This window comes from Polypterus senegalus, chromosome 12 (assembly GCF_016835505.1).
Source record: "Polypterus senegalus isolate Bchr_013 chromosome 12, ASM1683550v1, whole genome shotgun sequence".
NCBI lineage: Eukaryota > Metazoa > Chordata > Cladistia > Polypteriformes > Polypteridae > Polypterus > Polypterus senegalus.
The window spans coordinates 142,886,948-142,904,005 of NC_053165.1; the positions used below are offsets into that span (position 1 = coordinate 142,886,948).

The 17,058-nt window shown below is 38.3% G+C and overlaps 1 protein-coding gene across 2 annotated transcripts in view; it reads right to left on the bottom strand.

Annotated features, from left to right (window-relative positions):
* Nucleotides 1–17,058, bottom strand: part of usp3 (ubiquitin specific peptidase 3) — a 45,975-nt gene that overhangs the window by 11,373 nt on the left and 17,544 nt on the right. For both annotated transcript variants that reach the window (XM_039773680.1, XM_039773681.1), the window contains 5 exons: nt 14,507–14,641; nt 13,654–13,737; nt 8,988–9,066; nt 4,597–4,679; nt 3,644–3,757 (listed from right to left, as the gene is read on the bottom strand). In XM_039773680.1, the coding sequence (XP_039629614.1) occupies nt 3,644–3,757; nt 4,597–4,679; nt 8,988–9,066; nt 13,654–13,737; nt 14,507–14,641 (495 nt within the window). The remainder of the gene's footprint in view (nt 1–3,643; nt 3,758–4,596; nt 4,680–8,987; nt 9,067–13,653; nt 13,738–14,506; nt 14,642–17,058) is intronic.

The following is a 17,058-nucleotide window of genomic DNA, read 5'->3' on the forward strand; positions in this document are numbered from 1 at the left end:
ACTGCTTCCAAATGATGGACTGGGAAATGATGTGCGAGTCTCATGGAGATGATATTGAGGGAGTCAGTCTGTGCTCCATAGACTATATTAACGTCTGTGTCATACCCACAAAGACAATGTGCTCCTTTCCAAACAAGCAGCCCTGGAATACCAAGGAGCTGAAAGGTCTCCTGAATGAGAAAAAGAGAGCATTCAAATCCAGTGACAATGAGGCCCTGAAGGTCCAGTGACAATGAGGCCCTGAAGGACAGAGTGTGCAGAGTGAACAAAAGGATGCTTGCAAAGCTAAAATACAAAACAAAATCACTCAGAATAACATGAAGGATTCTTGGAATGAACTGCATATAATTAATGGGGCTGAGCCAATCCAGGGCTCTGTTGCTAGTAGGAGATGTGAACAAAGCCAATGCCCTGAACCTTTTTTTTTTTTTTTTTATCAAATTCATTTTACCTCTCACTGTCACCTTCTTTCATTGGCCAGTCTCCCCACACCAACCCTACATCAACAAAACCTACACGTCAACTGGAGTGGCTGGTGAAAGCCCTCATCTGACCATCAGTGTGGACTTTCCATAACTGAAGACCAAGTAAGACGACACCTGAGGAAGTTACATAAAGGAAAAGCTGTGGGACCAGATGGAGTCAGTCCTCAAGTTCTTAATTCTTGTGCTGACGAACCTTCTGGTGTCCCCTGTCACGTCTGTCCCAAGGCTTCAAAAAGTGCCACGTTGTGGAAAACATTCTGCATTTTTCTTGTTCCAAAGAAGGTAGGCACCTCTTCTTCTAATGACAACAGACCAGTGGCATTTACTTCTTGCATCATGAAAACCTTTGACAAACAGGTCCTGGACTATACGAGTCCTCTTGTGGTAGATCACCTGGATCCACTGCAGATTGCCTATCGGGCAAAGATTGGTCTGGAGGATGTAATTATCTGTCTGTTGCACAAGGCTTATTCTCACCTGGACAAAGCTGGCAGCACTGTCAGGATTTTTGTCTTTTGATTTCTCCAACGCCTTCAATACCATACAGCCATTCCTGTTAAGGGGCAAACTCGGACGCATGCAGGTGGATGAGCCTGTGATGTCCTGGATAATGGGCTGTCAGGCAGATCGCAATTTGTAAGACTCAAGGACTGTATTTCTAATACAGATGTGAGCAACACTGGAGCACCACAAGGAACAGTTCTCTCTTTTTCTCTTCATTCTGTACACCAACTACAAATATAATACCACGTCATATTACTTGTTTTAAGTGCTGAATCATCCGAGAACTTCTGCATGTATTAATAAAGGGGACAAGAGAGAGTATAGGAGTCAAGCGAAGTTAGCTTGTTGGTGCAATGAGAACTGCCTGCATCTCAGCGACAGCAAAACCCGTTATAGAGTTAAGCAGCACCAAGGTGCCTCTATGTCTGGTCACTCTTCAAGGAGTGGATGTTGAAGTGGTCCACTCCTACAAGTACTTGGTTGTTTAACTATAAAAAATTCCAAAAAAAAAAAAATTAATTAATTTAATGTGGGAAGTATCATTGTTCACTCTTCTATAACTGATGGCCAGTGAGATTTTCTACGCTGTGGTGTGCTGGGCTAGTAACAGCACTTCAGGAGAGGCCCACCGAATTGACAAGCTAATTAAAATAGCAAGCTGTTATAGGATGCATTTTAGCCCCCCTGGAATTTGTAGCGAAGGAGAGAATTAAAACAAAACTGAGTGCCATTATAAACAATGATGCACATCCTCTCTGTGACACAGTTAACACTGAGGGCCTTCAGCCAATGAACTGTGTCAAGAAACACCACTGGAGCTTCTTTATACCAAGAGCAATATGTCTGTATAATACCTCATTCACTGTAACAGCCAACTCAGCAGTTTTTTTTTTTTTTTAATTTTCTTGCTTTATAGTCATTCTGGTGTGTGTATGTTTATTTTTTTTAGTTATATGCCTATTTATGTATTTATTTATTTAAAGAGCTTGTGTAAATAGACATTTCTCCCCACCCAAGGACAAAAAGTTATATAACACTTGTAGATTAATGAAACAAAAACCTAAAAAAAACTTAGTATTGCTACCGTTTTGGTACAGCAGATGAATTAGTGTTCTTTGACTTAATGTTTTGAGACTAAACCAAAAGGAAATGGCAGATACCTTAGAAGTCAGCTGAGTCTTGATGGACCTGGACAGAAAGTAGACTTGGGCAGAAATGTGACAGATGAAATTTAATGTAAATAAGCATAAAGAACTATACATAGGAATTAAAAATACTAGATATGACAACACTGTGGGGATCAAAAACATAGAAGTACAATTTATGTGAAGGGCTTGGGTGTCATATAAGAATTAGTATGGTAGATACCAGTGGCGACTTTAAAATGAGTCCTTCATGGGGTTCCAGACAGAAGGATGTTAGTTTTACTTAAATATGGGCACATTTTTCTTCAAAGACAGAACCACAGACACACGAACAACCAGCGGATAGAGGTATGTTGGGGGCCTTCAACTACTACTCATCAAGACTTGGCAGAGCTGAATAGCAACTGACACTCAATAACCTGAATAAAACTGCTTTCATCAAGACCACTGTAATGACATGACATTCTGGAATGTACTTCTTTCAATTCCAGATTGTGGGTCTATCCCAGCATCACCAGTACATTTGCAATAGATAATGGACTTTATACATTAAACAAAACAAAGTCAACATGAAAAAGTGCTCTTTAAAACTGTATCCTAGTATAGACAGAATTGAGTAACATTTAGCTGTAATTTTGTTATTATAACCTTTTATATTTCAATCTGCTTATCCATTTCAGGAAAGCTGGGAGCCAGTGCCTATCTAGCAGTATTGGTTGGAAATTGCAGATGTGGTACCAGTCTGTCACCAGGCACACTTCTACATACTGTCACTCTCACTAGGCCAGTTTAGAGCTAATAATTAACCTTGCTAGTCAGTCTTTAAACCATGAGAATAATCAGAAGAAAGTATAGGGAGAACACGTAAACTTCACACAGGCAGTATGCCTGGTCCAGGAATAGAATCCAGGACTTTGAAAACAGGATGCAGCTGTGTTAATTAATCACTTCATCAAAAAATTTTTCTACATATTCTCAAAATCACTTAATCCAAATCAGGGTCACAGAAGGAAATTTTCTTAATTTATGTCTAAACAAATAAACTCAAGCAACTCCTTTGACATGCAGTTCCTGGATATTTAATCCCTGTGGAAGAAAACTGCAGGTCATAACTGAAAATATATATTTTTTTAATTATGTACTGTATAGGTGAAAATTAAAAATAACTGCTAACAATCTAGAAAAGACATGTGACACAAGGAAATCTGTAGTGAAATCATACACTAGAATGGCACTTATTAAAGAAACATCGTGTCTAAGAGAGGCCACCAAGCTGTGACTACTGATTGAACCACTGGCAGCAGCAAATATATGCAGATATAGCTGAGGCACTGGGCTTGGAAGGTTTCCATGACACACTTCTGTTAATGAGTTTCTTGCTTATTCTGCTACAGAAAAAAAAAAAATCAGAATCTTATGTTAAATCTCTCAGGGCTTCAGGACAAAATAGCACAGCAATCGGACAGCAAAGATATGATAAAGATTACGTTCAGTGTAAAGAGTCCTTACACACTGTTGTCTCCTTGGCTCCTTGTGTGGTACATTCTTCTGCCTGCTGTTTTACCACTGCGTAACTCAACAGCTGGGAGTTCCTTGAAATAGCAGCAAAATTGTTGAATGTTACTAAAAAGGGAACAAAACAAGAGATTATTTATAGCACCTTACATGGTCACTGGAAGGCTGCACCACCTGTCATTTATTTCTTGGTCAAATCCTTTCAGCTGGAATTGCATTTTTTTGCTGCATACTTTATTAAGGTGCAGAATGACAGATTTTCAATTAGATTATGAGGAACTTCCCAAAAAGAGAAAAAAGAAGGAAACCTCCCTCATGTCTACAAAGTCTAAATTGACAATCATCTGCTCAACTGTATAAAGTACAGTAGAAAATTATTTAAAACAGAAAAAAAATTAAGTCAAATACTACTGAACTTGTACTGGTACAAGAGAGAAGATACAGATTAGGAAAAGAGGAAGGCATGTCTAACACCACTGAATATAACAATACATCACATGAAAGACTTTCTGGGGCTGACAAAAACATTAAAACCTTAAAAATAAATACAGGAAAAGAATGACAATAGAGACTAGGCTAAGACTTTCTTTAACCCAAATATATCTTCATAAAATGGTAGCGAACACTTTACCCCTTTATGAAATTACAGAAACCTTATTTGAATGCAAAGAGAATGTAAAGGTTTCCATATTATAATCATAATACCAATAGTCTTCAAAAAATGCCAAAAGGGAATGCTGACAGCCATAAAGGCAGGAGAATTTCAGTGCTGTCAGTCAGACAAAGACAATAATTACCTACCACTGCATGAAGAAACCATAAACCCTGCATTTATTTCACATAGCCAGCCTGGCTCCAACTAACATGTATTATTCTGGCATGCAGTGAATGATGTCCAGTACTATTTAAATCACATCTAAGCAAGGAGAATATAATAAGGCACTTACCTGAGGGATTGCAGAATTGCATTCATAAAACAGGTGTTACCAAGGTTCCTGAGGCCTGTAGCACACAGCACTGAGGTACCTCCCTGTACAAGACAATAGCAGCACATCAAAAAAAAAGCTCATCCTGCTGTTATGATGTGCACCAGTTTCTGAACTGCCTTCCAAGTGAAAGGTACTCCTACTCTGAAGCAGAGTTCAGGACAACTTCACTCTACTTTGCTGCCCAAAAGGCTACTCCAGGCGTTTAATGGAAACAATACACACCTCATAACACACTTACCTGAAACAGTTAAGCCCAACAGTGACAGCTGGAATCTAGTAGTAGAAACTAGTATGACTGGGTTAAAAACACTAACATGTGGTCTTTACCCTTGGTTTGCATTCAAACTTTGGAATCACCCAGAAATGGTCAAGTTTTTAATACAAATTATATTAAGCAATAAGAATTAAATTAATTCTCTACAACAGTGACAGAGAACTCCTGAATGCTCGCCTAGGATACAGAGTTTCATTGAAAAAGCAATACCTGAAACTAACCACAAAAAAAAAACCTTCACTTTCTTGGCAATCTGTCACATTTCTTACAAATAAACAAGAGACTAACGTGTTTCTTGAGAAAGCTGTTCCATTTTTGGAGTTGTTAAACCTGGGAACTGAACTTTAAGGACGCCAGTGCCTTGCAACTGAAGAAAATAATTAACTTGTTTTTTGAACAGAATAACAGGTTATGGCTATGCAAAGACAATTAACGGTTTCTCTAACATCCAGCGATTAAACAAGATTAATTAAGTATAAGCTAAGAGCTTTTAACCTTATGTGACACTGGAATAATGGCTAGTGAAAATGGGAGTTTTGCAGTCAACTTTAAATAATAAAATTATAAATCAACTATTTCATACAGTAAATTGCCTCTTGACATTAAAAAACATAGCCAAGACATTACTTGTCAATTTAATGGTACCTTAATAAAAAGAGGTATCAACCCAGCCACAGGGGATGCACAAACCAGTGTGTTTCTTTGTGCTGGCCCCAAGCCCGGATAAATGGGGAGGGTTACATCAGGAAGGGCATCCGGTGTAAAATTTTGCCAAATCAAATATGCAGACAATACAAATTTCCATACCGGATCGCTTGAGCCCCGGTTTAACAACGACCGCCACCAGTACGGTTAGTCAACAGGGTGCTGGCAGAAATTGGGCTACTGTTGGCCGAAGAAGAAGAGGGCGGAGAAGTGTCCGGAGGCAGGAGGAAGGTAAAGAGAGTGGAACTGAGGGTAGGAACATTGACTGTTGGTAGTACGACTGGTAAGCGGTGAGAGTTAGCCGATATGATGGAGAGAAGGAAGGCTGATATATTGTGCGTGCAAGAGACTAAATGGAACCGGAGTAAAGCCAGGTGGATCGGCGGTGGATTCAAATTGTTCTAACATGGTGTGGATAGGAGGAGAAATGGAGTAGAAGTATTTCTGAAGGAACAGTATGTCAAGAGTGTTTTTGAGGTGAAAAGAGTGTCAGACAGAGTAATGATTATGAAGCTGGAAATTGGAGATGTGATGATGAATGTTGTTAGTGCATATGCCCCGCAAGTAGGGTTTGCAATGGATGAGAAAAATTGATTTTTGGAGTGAGTTGGATGAAGTGATGAACAGTATACCCAAGGGGACAGAAAGTGGTGATTGGAGCGGATTTCAATGGACATGTTGGTGAAGGGAACAGAGGAGACGAGGAGGTGATGGGTAGGTATGGTGTCAAGGAGAGAAATGAAGGTCAGAGGATAGTGGATTTTGCCAAAAGGATGGACACGGCTGTGGTGACTAAGTATTTTAAGAAGAGGGAGGGAAAATAGGGTGATGTACAAGAGTGGAGGAAGATGCACACTTGTAGATTACATCCCATGCAGAAGAGTCAATATGAAGGAGATTGAAGACTGCAAAGTGGTGGCAGGGGAAAAGCATAGTTAAGCAGCATAGGATGGTGGTCTGTAGGATGACATTGGGGATCAAGTAGAGGAAGAGAGTGAGGGCACAGCCAAGGATCAAATGGTGAAAGTTGAAAAAGGAAGACTGCAAGGTTGAGTTTAGGGAGAAGGCAAGACAGGCACTGGGTGGTAGTGAAGAATTACCAGACAGTTGGGAAACTACAGATGATGTAGTAAGGGTGACAGCAAGAAGGATGCTTGGCGTGACATCTGGACAGAAGAAAGATGAAAAGGAAACTTGGTGGTGGAATGGGGAAATACAGGAGAGTATACAGAGGAAGAGGATGGCAAAGAAGAAGTGGGATAGTCAGAGAGATGCAGAAAGTACACAATAGTACAAGGAGATAAGGCGCAAGGTGAAGAGAGAGAGAGAGAGGTGGCGAAGGCAAAAGAAAAGGCATACGACGAGTTGTACGAGAGGTTGGACACTAAGGAGGGAGAAAAGGACCTGTACCGATTGGCTAGACAGAGGGACTGAGCTGGGAAAGATGTGCAGCAGGTATGGGTAATAAAGGATAAAGATGGAAACATACTCACAAGCGAGGAGAGTGTGTTGAGCAGATGGAAAGAGTACTTGGAGAGGCTTATGAATGAAGAGTATGAGAGAGAGAGAGAAAAGAGGTTGGATGATGTGGAGATAGTGAATCATGATGTGCAACAGATTACCAAGGAGGAAGTAATGACAGCTATGAAGACGATGAAGAATGGAAAAGCCGTTGGTCCAGATGACATACTTGTGGAAGCATGGAGGTGTTTAGGAGAGATGGCAGTGGAGTTTTTAACCAGATTGTGTAATGGAATCTTGGAAAGTGAGAGGATGCCTGACGAGTGGAGAAGAAGTGCACTGGTGCTGATATTTTAGAATAAGGGGGATGTGCAGGACTGTAGTAACTACAGGGCGAAAAAATTGATAAGCCACAGCATGAAGTTATGGGAAAGAGTAGTGGAAGCTAGGTTAAGAAGTGAGGTTAAGAACTGAGCAGCAGTATGGTTTCATTCCAAGAAAGAGCACCACAGATGCAAGGTTTGCTATGAGGGTGTCGATGGAGAAGTATACAGAAGGCCAAAAGGAGTTGCTTTGAGTCTTTGTGGGCCTGGAGAAAGCATATGACAGGGTGCCTCGAAAGGAGTTGTGGTATTGTATGAGGAAGTCAGGAGTGGCAGAGAAGTAAACAACAGTTGTACAGGATTTGTACTAGGGAAGTGTGACAGTGGTGAGGTCTGCGGTAGGAGTGATGGATGCATTCAATTTGGAGGTGGGATTACATCAGGGATCGTCTCTGAGCCCTTTCTTATTTGCAATGGTGATGGACAGGTTGACAGTCGAGATTAGACAGCAGTCCCTGTGGACTATGATGTTTGCCGATGCCATTGTGATCTATAGCGATAGTAGGGAGTAGGTTGAGGAGACCCTGGAGAGGTGGACATATGCTCTAGGGAAGAGAGGAATGAAGGTCAGTCGGAACAAGACAGAATACATGTGTGTAAATGAAGGGAGGTCAATGGAATGGTGAGGATGCAAGGAGTAGAATTGGTGAAGGTGGATTAGTTTACATACTTGGGATCAACAGTACAGAGTAATGGGGATTGTGGAAAAGAGGTGGGGAAAAAGAAAAAAAAAAAAGAGTGCAGGCAGGGTGGAATGGGTGGAGAAGAGTGTCAGGAGTGACTTGTGACAGACGGGTATCAGCAAGAGTGAAAGGGAAGGTCTACAGGACGGTAGTGAGACCAGCTATGTTATATGGGTTGGAGACGGTGGCACTGACCAGAAAGCAGGAGACAGAGCTGGAGATGGCAGAGTTAAAGATGCTAAGATTTGCACTGGGTGTGACGAGGATGGGTAGGATTAAAAATGAGTACATTAGAGGGTCGGCTCAAGTTGGACGGTTGGGAGATAAAGTCAGAGAGGCGAGATTGCGTTGGTTTGGACATGTGCAGAGGAGAGATGCCAGGGAAGAAGAAAAGAAGAAGGCCTAAGCGAAGGTTTATGGATGTGGTGAGAAAGGACATGCAGGCGATGGGTGTAACAGAACAAGATGCAGAGGACAGAAAGATATGGAAGAAGATGATTCGCTGTGGCGACCTCTAACGGGAGCAGCCGAAAGAAAAAGAAGAAGAGGTATCAATTTCTATCAAAAAAAAAAAAAAAGAAAATGTAAGGACGATTCCCAACTTTTGGATGCTAGTGTACATACTGTACACAAAACTGGTAAACAGTGACTTGATATGAGCACAGGAAACGCTAGGAGAACACGACATGACAAGCTGTATTTAGTTCAAAGATATACTCTTGTCAATATAATGGCAATTTGCAACATCTATCAAATTAAACTAAATGTTTTTAGAGGAATGATGGTTGCATCTTTCATATTAAGTAGTACTATAAATTAGATGCAAAATTACTGTATACTTACATTGATTTTTAACAATTTATTGTTCAACGATGAGCTTTCCAGAAGCTTTCTTTTCCGGTGTCTTTCACTGAAAGCAGAACTACAGATAACAAACAATAAAAGAGTATGCAATTAATACTTCTTGACCTTCAAATGTTTTATAGCTCACAAAACAAAGGAGATTCTGATTTTTTACTCCTTTTCACTGTTGCTATAAATGAGGTGCCTTTTGACTATAAAATAATAACTATAAAAAAAAACTATAAAACTATAGGAATACCAAAATGTCTCAAACACCTGAATAGTGCTTCTAGCAGTGGAGAGTAAAATGACAAACTACAGATAACATAAAACTAATAACACATTCCCAAACCAGCTTAATTCAATTCAATTTAATTTAATTCAATTCAGGGTTGTAGGTTGGTTGGAGCCTATTCTGGCAGCCACTGGGCAGGGTACCTGGATATCACTGGGGCCACTCAGAAACTCACACTTAAACTCAGAGAGGGTAAATTCGAAGTGCAGAATTTTAAAGGTAATATAGACTGGGATACCCTAAGAAAACTTGTGTGGTTATGGGGAGAATGTGCAGACTATATGCAGATGACTGAGCATTGAATGTAAACCCAAGATTGTAGATCCTGCATCCCTGTGTTCCCTATCTGTAGATGGTGGTAAAGTAAAAAAAAAATAAAGAAAAAAAGAAATGATACACAGGAAATAAAAGCTAAGGAAAATTATATTCATACACAATATGCAACAACGCTGCTTTTTAAGTACAGATTCAGCATATGAGCATGTTTAACGCCTTTTACTTTTTCTTTCTAGCACTTAACCTGTTAAAACAATTAAAATGTTATTTTGTTGCAATCTCCATCTGTCACTTTACAGCTAAACCAATTATTCCTGACCAACTAGGATGAACTTCAACGGCTGCCACACAGAGGTGGTGAAATGCTGCCTTGGGTCGATCAGTTATCACAAATTCTTTCCACTCCTCTGTCAAAGGCCATAGAGAGAGGCTTGCTGTTAAATGTATAACAAATTTATCTGTACAGAACCCTACTTATGCATTAGGGAAAAGGAGTCAAAACCAACATTTTTTGACGTATATAAAAACAATTTTGGAGTTGGGATGGACACATCAAAAAGGTGCAAGTAGTGAATAGTATATTTTATTTCTGTGCAAATTCATTTTTATAGTAAACTACAACCTTTTAGATAAGCAGTTTTTCCATGTTTGCTTTCCTCTCATGGACATTTTAGTCTTCATGTTGGTTTGGGCATCCTGGCTTCAACAGCCAACACCAAAGGAAAACCCAAAATCTAAATCCAACACTGCACATTTACAGTTCTTACACCATCAATGCACTAGGTAAAATGTGACTTTCACGGTAATGGAATACTAAAAGTGGTATTGCTCTAAACTGTTAAAGCATATAAATTGTATTCTGCTCACTCGCATTTTTATCTCAACTCTGAATTCTTTAATTATATAGAAAAAAATCTCTCTTAAGATGGGATAGTGTACATCAAATAACCAGATACTTTATACATAATTAAAAAAAAGTTAAACGCAAAAACTATAATTCCACATGCAGCGAGTAAAACCTTTCCTTGTTATTCATTTAAAACACATTGAATATTGTAAACTAATACATTCTTCAGAAGATTTCACAAATCATCAAGGTTTATATTTTCAGTACTTAAAAGTCTGTTGTGTTCAGCACATGAAATTGCTAACTTAAAGCTGTATTGTTAGGGGAAAATATTACAGGCCATATGGAATGAAACAAAAGAATCATGTCATTAATATATGACACATTTTGTTACAATGCTGCGCATCCTTTTTACTGACATTTCTTATAAAGTCTTTACCATACTGTTTTGTCCACAGGAGGATGTGACTGCCTAGCTTTCTACAGTAATTAAAAAATGAGTAATAATTCACCACATCCTGAAAAAGAAGTGTTACCAGTGGCATTATGCAGGTAACATGTCTATGATTTCCAAGTGAATCAATAGCCGTTTCACAATATATTTATTGTCAAAATGCTTAAAAATATTTTTTTTGGTCATATCTCCCATCCCTACATAGACCTTTCAAATTACTAATACTATTATGTAAAAGCAGCAATCACAAACTCTGTTTAAAAAGAGCATACACACTTTCTATGTCTTATGCCAACTTCAGTTTTGCTGCCAATTTTATTTTCCACTCACTCACACCTCAAAAGTCCAGCAAAACGTATTCAGTTGAAGCCCTCTGCGTACGTATTTATCCACTGCGACAGAGGATAAACTGAGATCACATTTCAAATAAACTGAACTCTAGGTCAGGAGCTACATAAACATTCCTGAGTTTGCGTGCGTCATATTACACTTTTGCTCTGATAGTTAGCAGCCCCTTGCTCAGTTTTAAAGGTGACTGCAGCAGCATGGTTTAGCAAGGCCGTCAAAAAAACACAGATGCCTATTATGTTCAAAGGAAGACAAACAGACAGACAGAAGCAACAAAAATATATTTAATGACACATCTTTCTGAAAAGAAATAGTAAAGCCATTGAGAATTACCTGTATTTAACGGTGTTTCTAGTGAAATACAATATACTCTATATATTATACCAGTTTCCACTTTTAAAAATAACAAATCAGTTTAAAAGCTCGTCTAGCCTTGCAAATCTCTTCAGCTGGGAAAAAGGCTGAAACACTGACATCTTTGTCCGTGCCCAGGAAACGGAAAATTACAGCAAATCCTTAGTTTCTGCCCAAAAACCCTGAAAGAGGGATGCTCCTGTTGGTGCCATGACTAGGTGTGGAAAACAGTGGCTGATGCAAAATCCAAATATCCGAGTCCAGCAAAGCAAGCAATTACTTTTAGTAAGGTAGTAGAACAAGATCAGATCCAACCCAAGGTACTAGCTGGCCACTTGGAACAGTGAGACACTGACAACTGAGAGTTGACTTAGGAAAGCAGCTGAAGTTTGGAAAGCACAGTGTACTTCCAGTGCAGACGTTCTGCAGTTGGATTGCTAGTCAGTCCCTTTGTCGAGCCCATAGCCTGATGGGAATTCCAGGAGGTTTTAACAGAAAAGTCATCAGGAACAGCACAACAGCCACACAATAAGAATCAAGACGGTTATGGATCAAAAGGAATGACCCATGGCAGAGAGATACTCAGGCACACCCCCAGTTGGGTCACATGGCCAAGGGTTAATAATGATGAAACACCCAGTTGCCCTGGGCAACATCACTGATGATGTTTCTGAGTCCACTGCATAATTTATCATTGTATCAACACCTAAAGTGGAATTTATACCACAGCACGTAGTAAAAATTGGCTATTTGAAAATGATGCAAATGATATAACAAATCTCTCACAACCGAATTTGAGGTTTTACAGAATATTTTTTGTTAATCAATTATGATGGCCAGTTTGAAAGGTACGACACTAGCACAGCAGGGAACACTGGATCTTGGCTGAACATATTTGTACTGTTTTGGTAGTGTAAATCTCTGTAAGTTAACAGAATTAAAAAGGCAGAAAACCTACAAAAATACCACCTGAAAAAATGTTTAATTTTCTTCCTTTCACTCAAAAGCACAATTAACAGACAATATAATTCCATACAAATAACAAATATACCACATCAAACATTGTTGTAATGGAGAATTTTCATTGTATTATCACCTGAGAATACATCACCATGAAAAAAAGCATTAAATGAGCTAATGTTTGTGTCACATTATAATTTTGGTTGAGAAAAATGATATATTACAGTTGTGGATTGCAAGGGAGTGATTTTTATAATAATGCTTCTGCCCACATTCACAACAGAACCACCTCATTCCTACCTACACACCAAAACTAAACTCTTTGTTTTACTCCCATCCAACTGTGAAACACAATTCAGAGGACTACATGCGACTGATTATTACTTTTATAATGCTGCCCCTTCCGACTGTCTAAAGGTTTCATTCTGCTCACACCTGCGCCTGCACAGAAAGGATTTGCACACTAACCACTTTGCCCCACTCCCAATCGCACATACATCTAAGGTTTGAGGACTGCGATTTTCCTTAATACCACTCCTGCCCAATTTTTAAATACTTCATCCTATTCCTTCCTTTTAGCATAAACAACATACCATAGTGCTGCCTACAGCACAAAAAAAAAAAAAAAGTCCTGTAGGAATGCATGTCTCTACTATAAAGTATTAAAAATTAAGGTAAGGAACTCCCTTGCTCAGAATTCTCAATATAAAAAAAAAAGATGTAACGTTGGCAGCAAGATAAAGAGACAGCATATTTTTATTGGTAAACGTGCTGGATTTAGGTTAACAAAATATGCAAAAAGTGCACCACAGGATATCTTTTTACCATTTTGTCAGCCACCTATAAAATGACTCTTTTTACCTTCTAAGGTTTAAATGCTCCAGTGCTCTCAATTATACCTAATTTAGTTAAGTTTCTGAATACTCATAGTTTTTGATCACTCTACTGCAACAGTAACAAGCTCTTCATAATTTAACATTTCATAAGCTGAAGAAAACAGACTGCCTTATCATATCTGCAATTGGCCCCAGTATAACTTTTCAAATATACTTTGATTAATACAGGATTTTCTGACATTGATTAATGCAAGAAAAACATTGTAAATACATAACAGAAATTACTTAGTACTTACTTTTCCAAGTTTTGCAGATGTTCCCTGACCTTCTGTACAAGACCCATTTTAGTATCATTCACTACAAAATCATCACACCTGTAGCTAAAAAGAACATTTTAGTCATTGAAAGAAATAAGGCAACTCAGATGGCATTAGATCACAAGCAAGTGCATTTTTCTGCTTTACTGCTATTTCTTCACTTTTGTTACATTTTCTGAACAGGTACTGTGTTGTAAACAGAGTCTCTTGATGGACAAATCAACATGCATTTTGCCTTTTACACCTCCATTCATATATAAAATAATTAAAACCTACTAACACACCCAAAGGAAAATGAGCAAAACAATCTGTAGGAAACTTTGCACTTCCACATTTAAAAATAGCTTTAGATACAAGGCTACTTTCAACAAGGTGGAGCTGCATCCTTTGCCAACCACACTTCCACAGTGAGTTGCAATTTAGTAGACATTCTCATTTCAAAGCAAAATGTTGTACAAATAGTAAACTGTTTAAGCCACATTTCACCCAAATTGTAAAGGTAAACATTTGTTAGATAAATTATCAATTGTACATGTTTTTCACCTCATTAAATGGTTCAAAGTATCCAGAATACCAACTGTAAAGAACTGCAAGTGGATGAGAAACCAAGAAGCAAATGGAAGGTGCTCGCAACACTGAGGTCAATAAATATGCACCCTAAAGATTTCTAAAAATCACCACAGACATTATGAGTCTTTCAAGGTTTGTTAATGATGCTCTATTTCTCCCGTAGCTGAGCAGTACATACACAGCAGGGCGAGGCCTGCAGATTGTTCACTCAACATTTTTGACAGAGACTAAAAGTGAGAAGATATATGTAGGTCTGACTTACCAGTATGTGCTGTAGCTGCTACAGTCCATGCACACAACATGCTCTTGCTTTTCTTTTTCCTGTTTTTCCAGTTTTCTGAGATTGGGTGGATTTTGAGAGTCTTCAAAATGTTTCTTTGCATGTCCATTTACGTATCTTTATGGGTGAAAAAACAAAAAATTTTAAGCACTTTTACCTAAGTATCAAGATCGGTACAAAAAAAATGTTTGATATCAATTAAAATGAATTAGTCATAATATGTCAAAACTAGCATTTTGATTTTCTCCACTCAAGATCCTAGAGTAATCTATAAGAGAAGATATTTTGTATTTGGATGACTTAGAATGTAAACCGCGTCACTTTTCCCTGTAATCTTTCAAATTGTACATTTAATTGTTAAGTTGTATTGGGAGAGGCAGACCTACAAGAATTTGGCACAAGTATTTTGTCTTAATTGCCATTTTTGTATACCTTTTGTAAATATGCCTTTGCGTTTATTTAGCTATGAAAAGCTCCAAACTAAATCAAAAAGTGTCATCTGGACCTGCTTCCTAATGCTGCCTCTGCTATTTTTATTTGTAAGTAATATGATCACTTTACCAAAAACATTATAAAATTTACTTTCTATTAGCAAAACATAGTAGTTCTTACTTAAAATTAATTTTTGCTAAATAAAGTAGATTTAAGTCCCCTTCCTCATTACTACTGAGCATATAATTTTGTCATTTAGCAAGTTATTCAACTATCCATTTGTCTTGGTGCAATGTAAAACAAACTAAAAATTTTTTTTTTTTTTTTTAATTCTTTGCATTTATATGGTGCTTTTCTCACTGCTCAAAGTGCTCAGCAATTGCAGGTTAAGGGCCTTACTCAAGGACCCAACAGAGCAGAGTCCCTTTTGGCATTTACGGGATTCAAACCTGCAACTTTCCGATTGCCAGTGCAGATCCCTAGCCTCAGAGCCACCACTCCGGTGGTGCTATCTAAAAGCGGAGATACATACAGATTGGTTTCCTATTACCTAACATCACCAATGCCCATTGTTATATGGGCAAGCATGTTTTTATCATATTGCAAGTAAACCTTTGTGGCAAGAAATTCAGAACCAAGCATAACAGCGGCCTCTGCAGTTTAAGGTAACATATTAATCATTAACATATTAATCATCGTGATATATGTGTTTTTATGAGAAAACGTTCAACACGTTTGAAGGTTGATAACACTTTTATAGTTTTTTTTCACAATAAAGTATACTATATGGAAATTAATTTAACAATTAGAGAGCCTATCATAACACTGGAGATTTTGCTATAAATATCCCCTTCTAGCTATATGGTAACTTGCTGTAGCTTTAAGAAAGAAGATGGGTTAGTGGCAACAGATCAGCTAGAGGGAAAAAAGGAAGGCAACCATGCAGTATATGTATAGAGGAGGTGTAGCACAGTCAAGCAGTAAGCAGATAATATTCTTTTGTACTCATGTGAACCAGAACAGCCATCCCACATGGCAATCAGGACCTGCAGAATGTACAGGTTGGTGCATTATGGATGTAGAACTTCTTTAAATGTTTCTTATTGTTGTCATTTCCTGTGTTGAAACCATACCTTTTTTGAAATAAAATCATTTTTATACATATGTCCCATAGTGTAAAAAACTCTCAAAGATAACAGGCTCCTACAAATACCATATGATGTAGTGATTTGTCTTTGAAAATTCCAACTTTTCTAATTTTCAGAAACATCTGTCCAGTGGGAGAAGAGTTACAATTAAAGCCTAAATTAACAAATGAAAACCAAACAAAATCACAGGAGGGCCTAACAAACAACAAAATGCCAAAATGATATAAAAACATCATTATAGCACACCAAAGATAACAAGGGGCCTCATGTATAACGCCATGCGTAGAACTCGCACTATAACATGACGTAAGCACAAAAGCCAAAATGTGCTTACGCACAGAAAAATCCAGATGCAGGAGTCTGTGCGTACTCCAACTTCCAAGTTCTTCCGCTCCATAAATCCCGAGCAGCGTGAAAACTAACACACGTGCACACACCTTCTGTCCTGCCCCAATTCCTCCCAGAGTTACACCTCTTTGAATATGCAAATCAATATAAATAGCCCCTGAGCACAGCGTTCTGTGAAAAGACAATGGGAAAAGCACGGGGGAAAATAAGAATTTCAGCGAATACCAAGTGGAGGCAAAGAAAAACGTACTATTTGTTGATTTAAACAGTGGTATAAACAACAAAAGGAAGCTGATCAACTGACATAGTGTGTTGGAGAAACTCGAAAGCTCAAGTTCACAAATTCGCACAGTGCCCAAAATAAAAAAAAGAAGTTGTCACATATCAAAGTTGCTGTGAAAAGGTGAGCCAGAGCCCACCGTCTGAGTTTCATATGAAAGCTTATTAGGGTACAGAGAAAAAAAAAGGCACACAGTAGGAAAAAAGCACAAAATGTCAACTTTAATCTCGAAATTTCCACTTTAATCACGTAGTTTATTTTGTCATTAAAGTAGATCATAAACTTCATCTTAAATTCATTTAATGTACTAGTTTCTCAAATCCCAT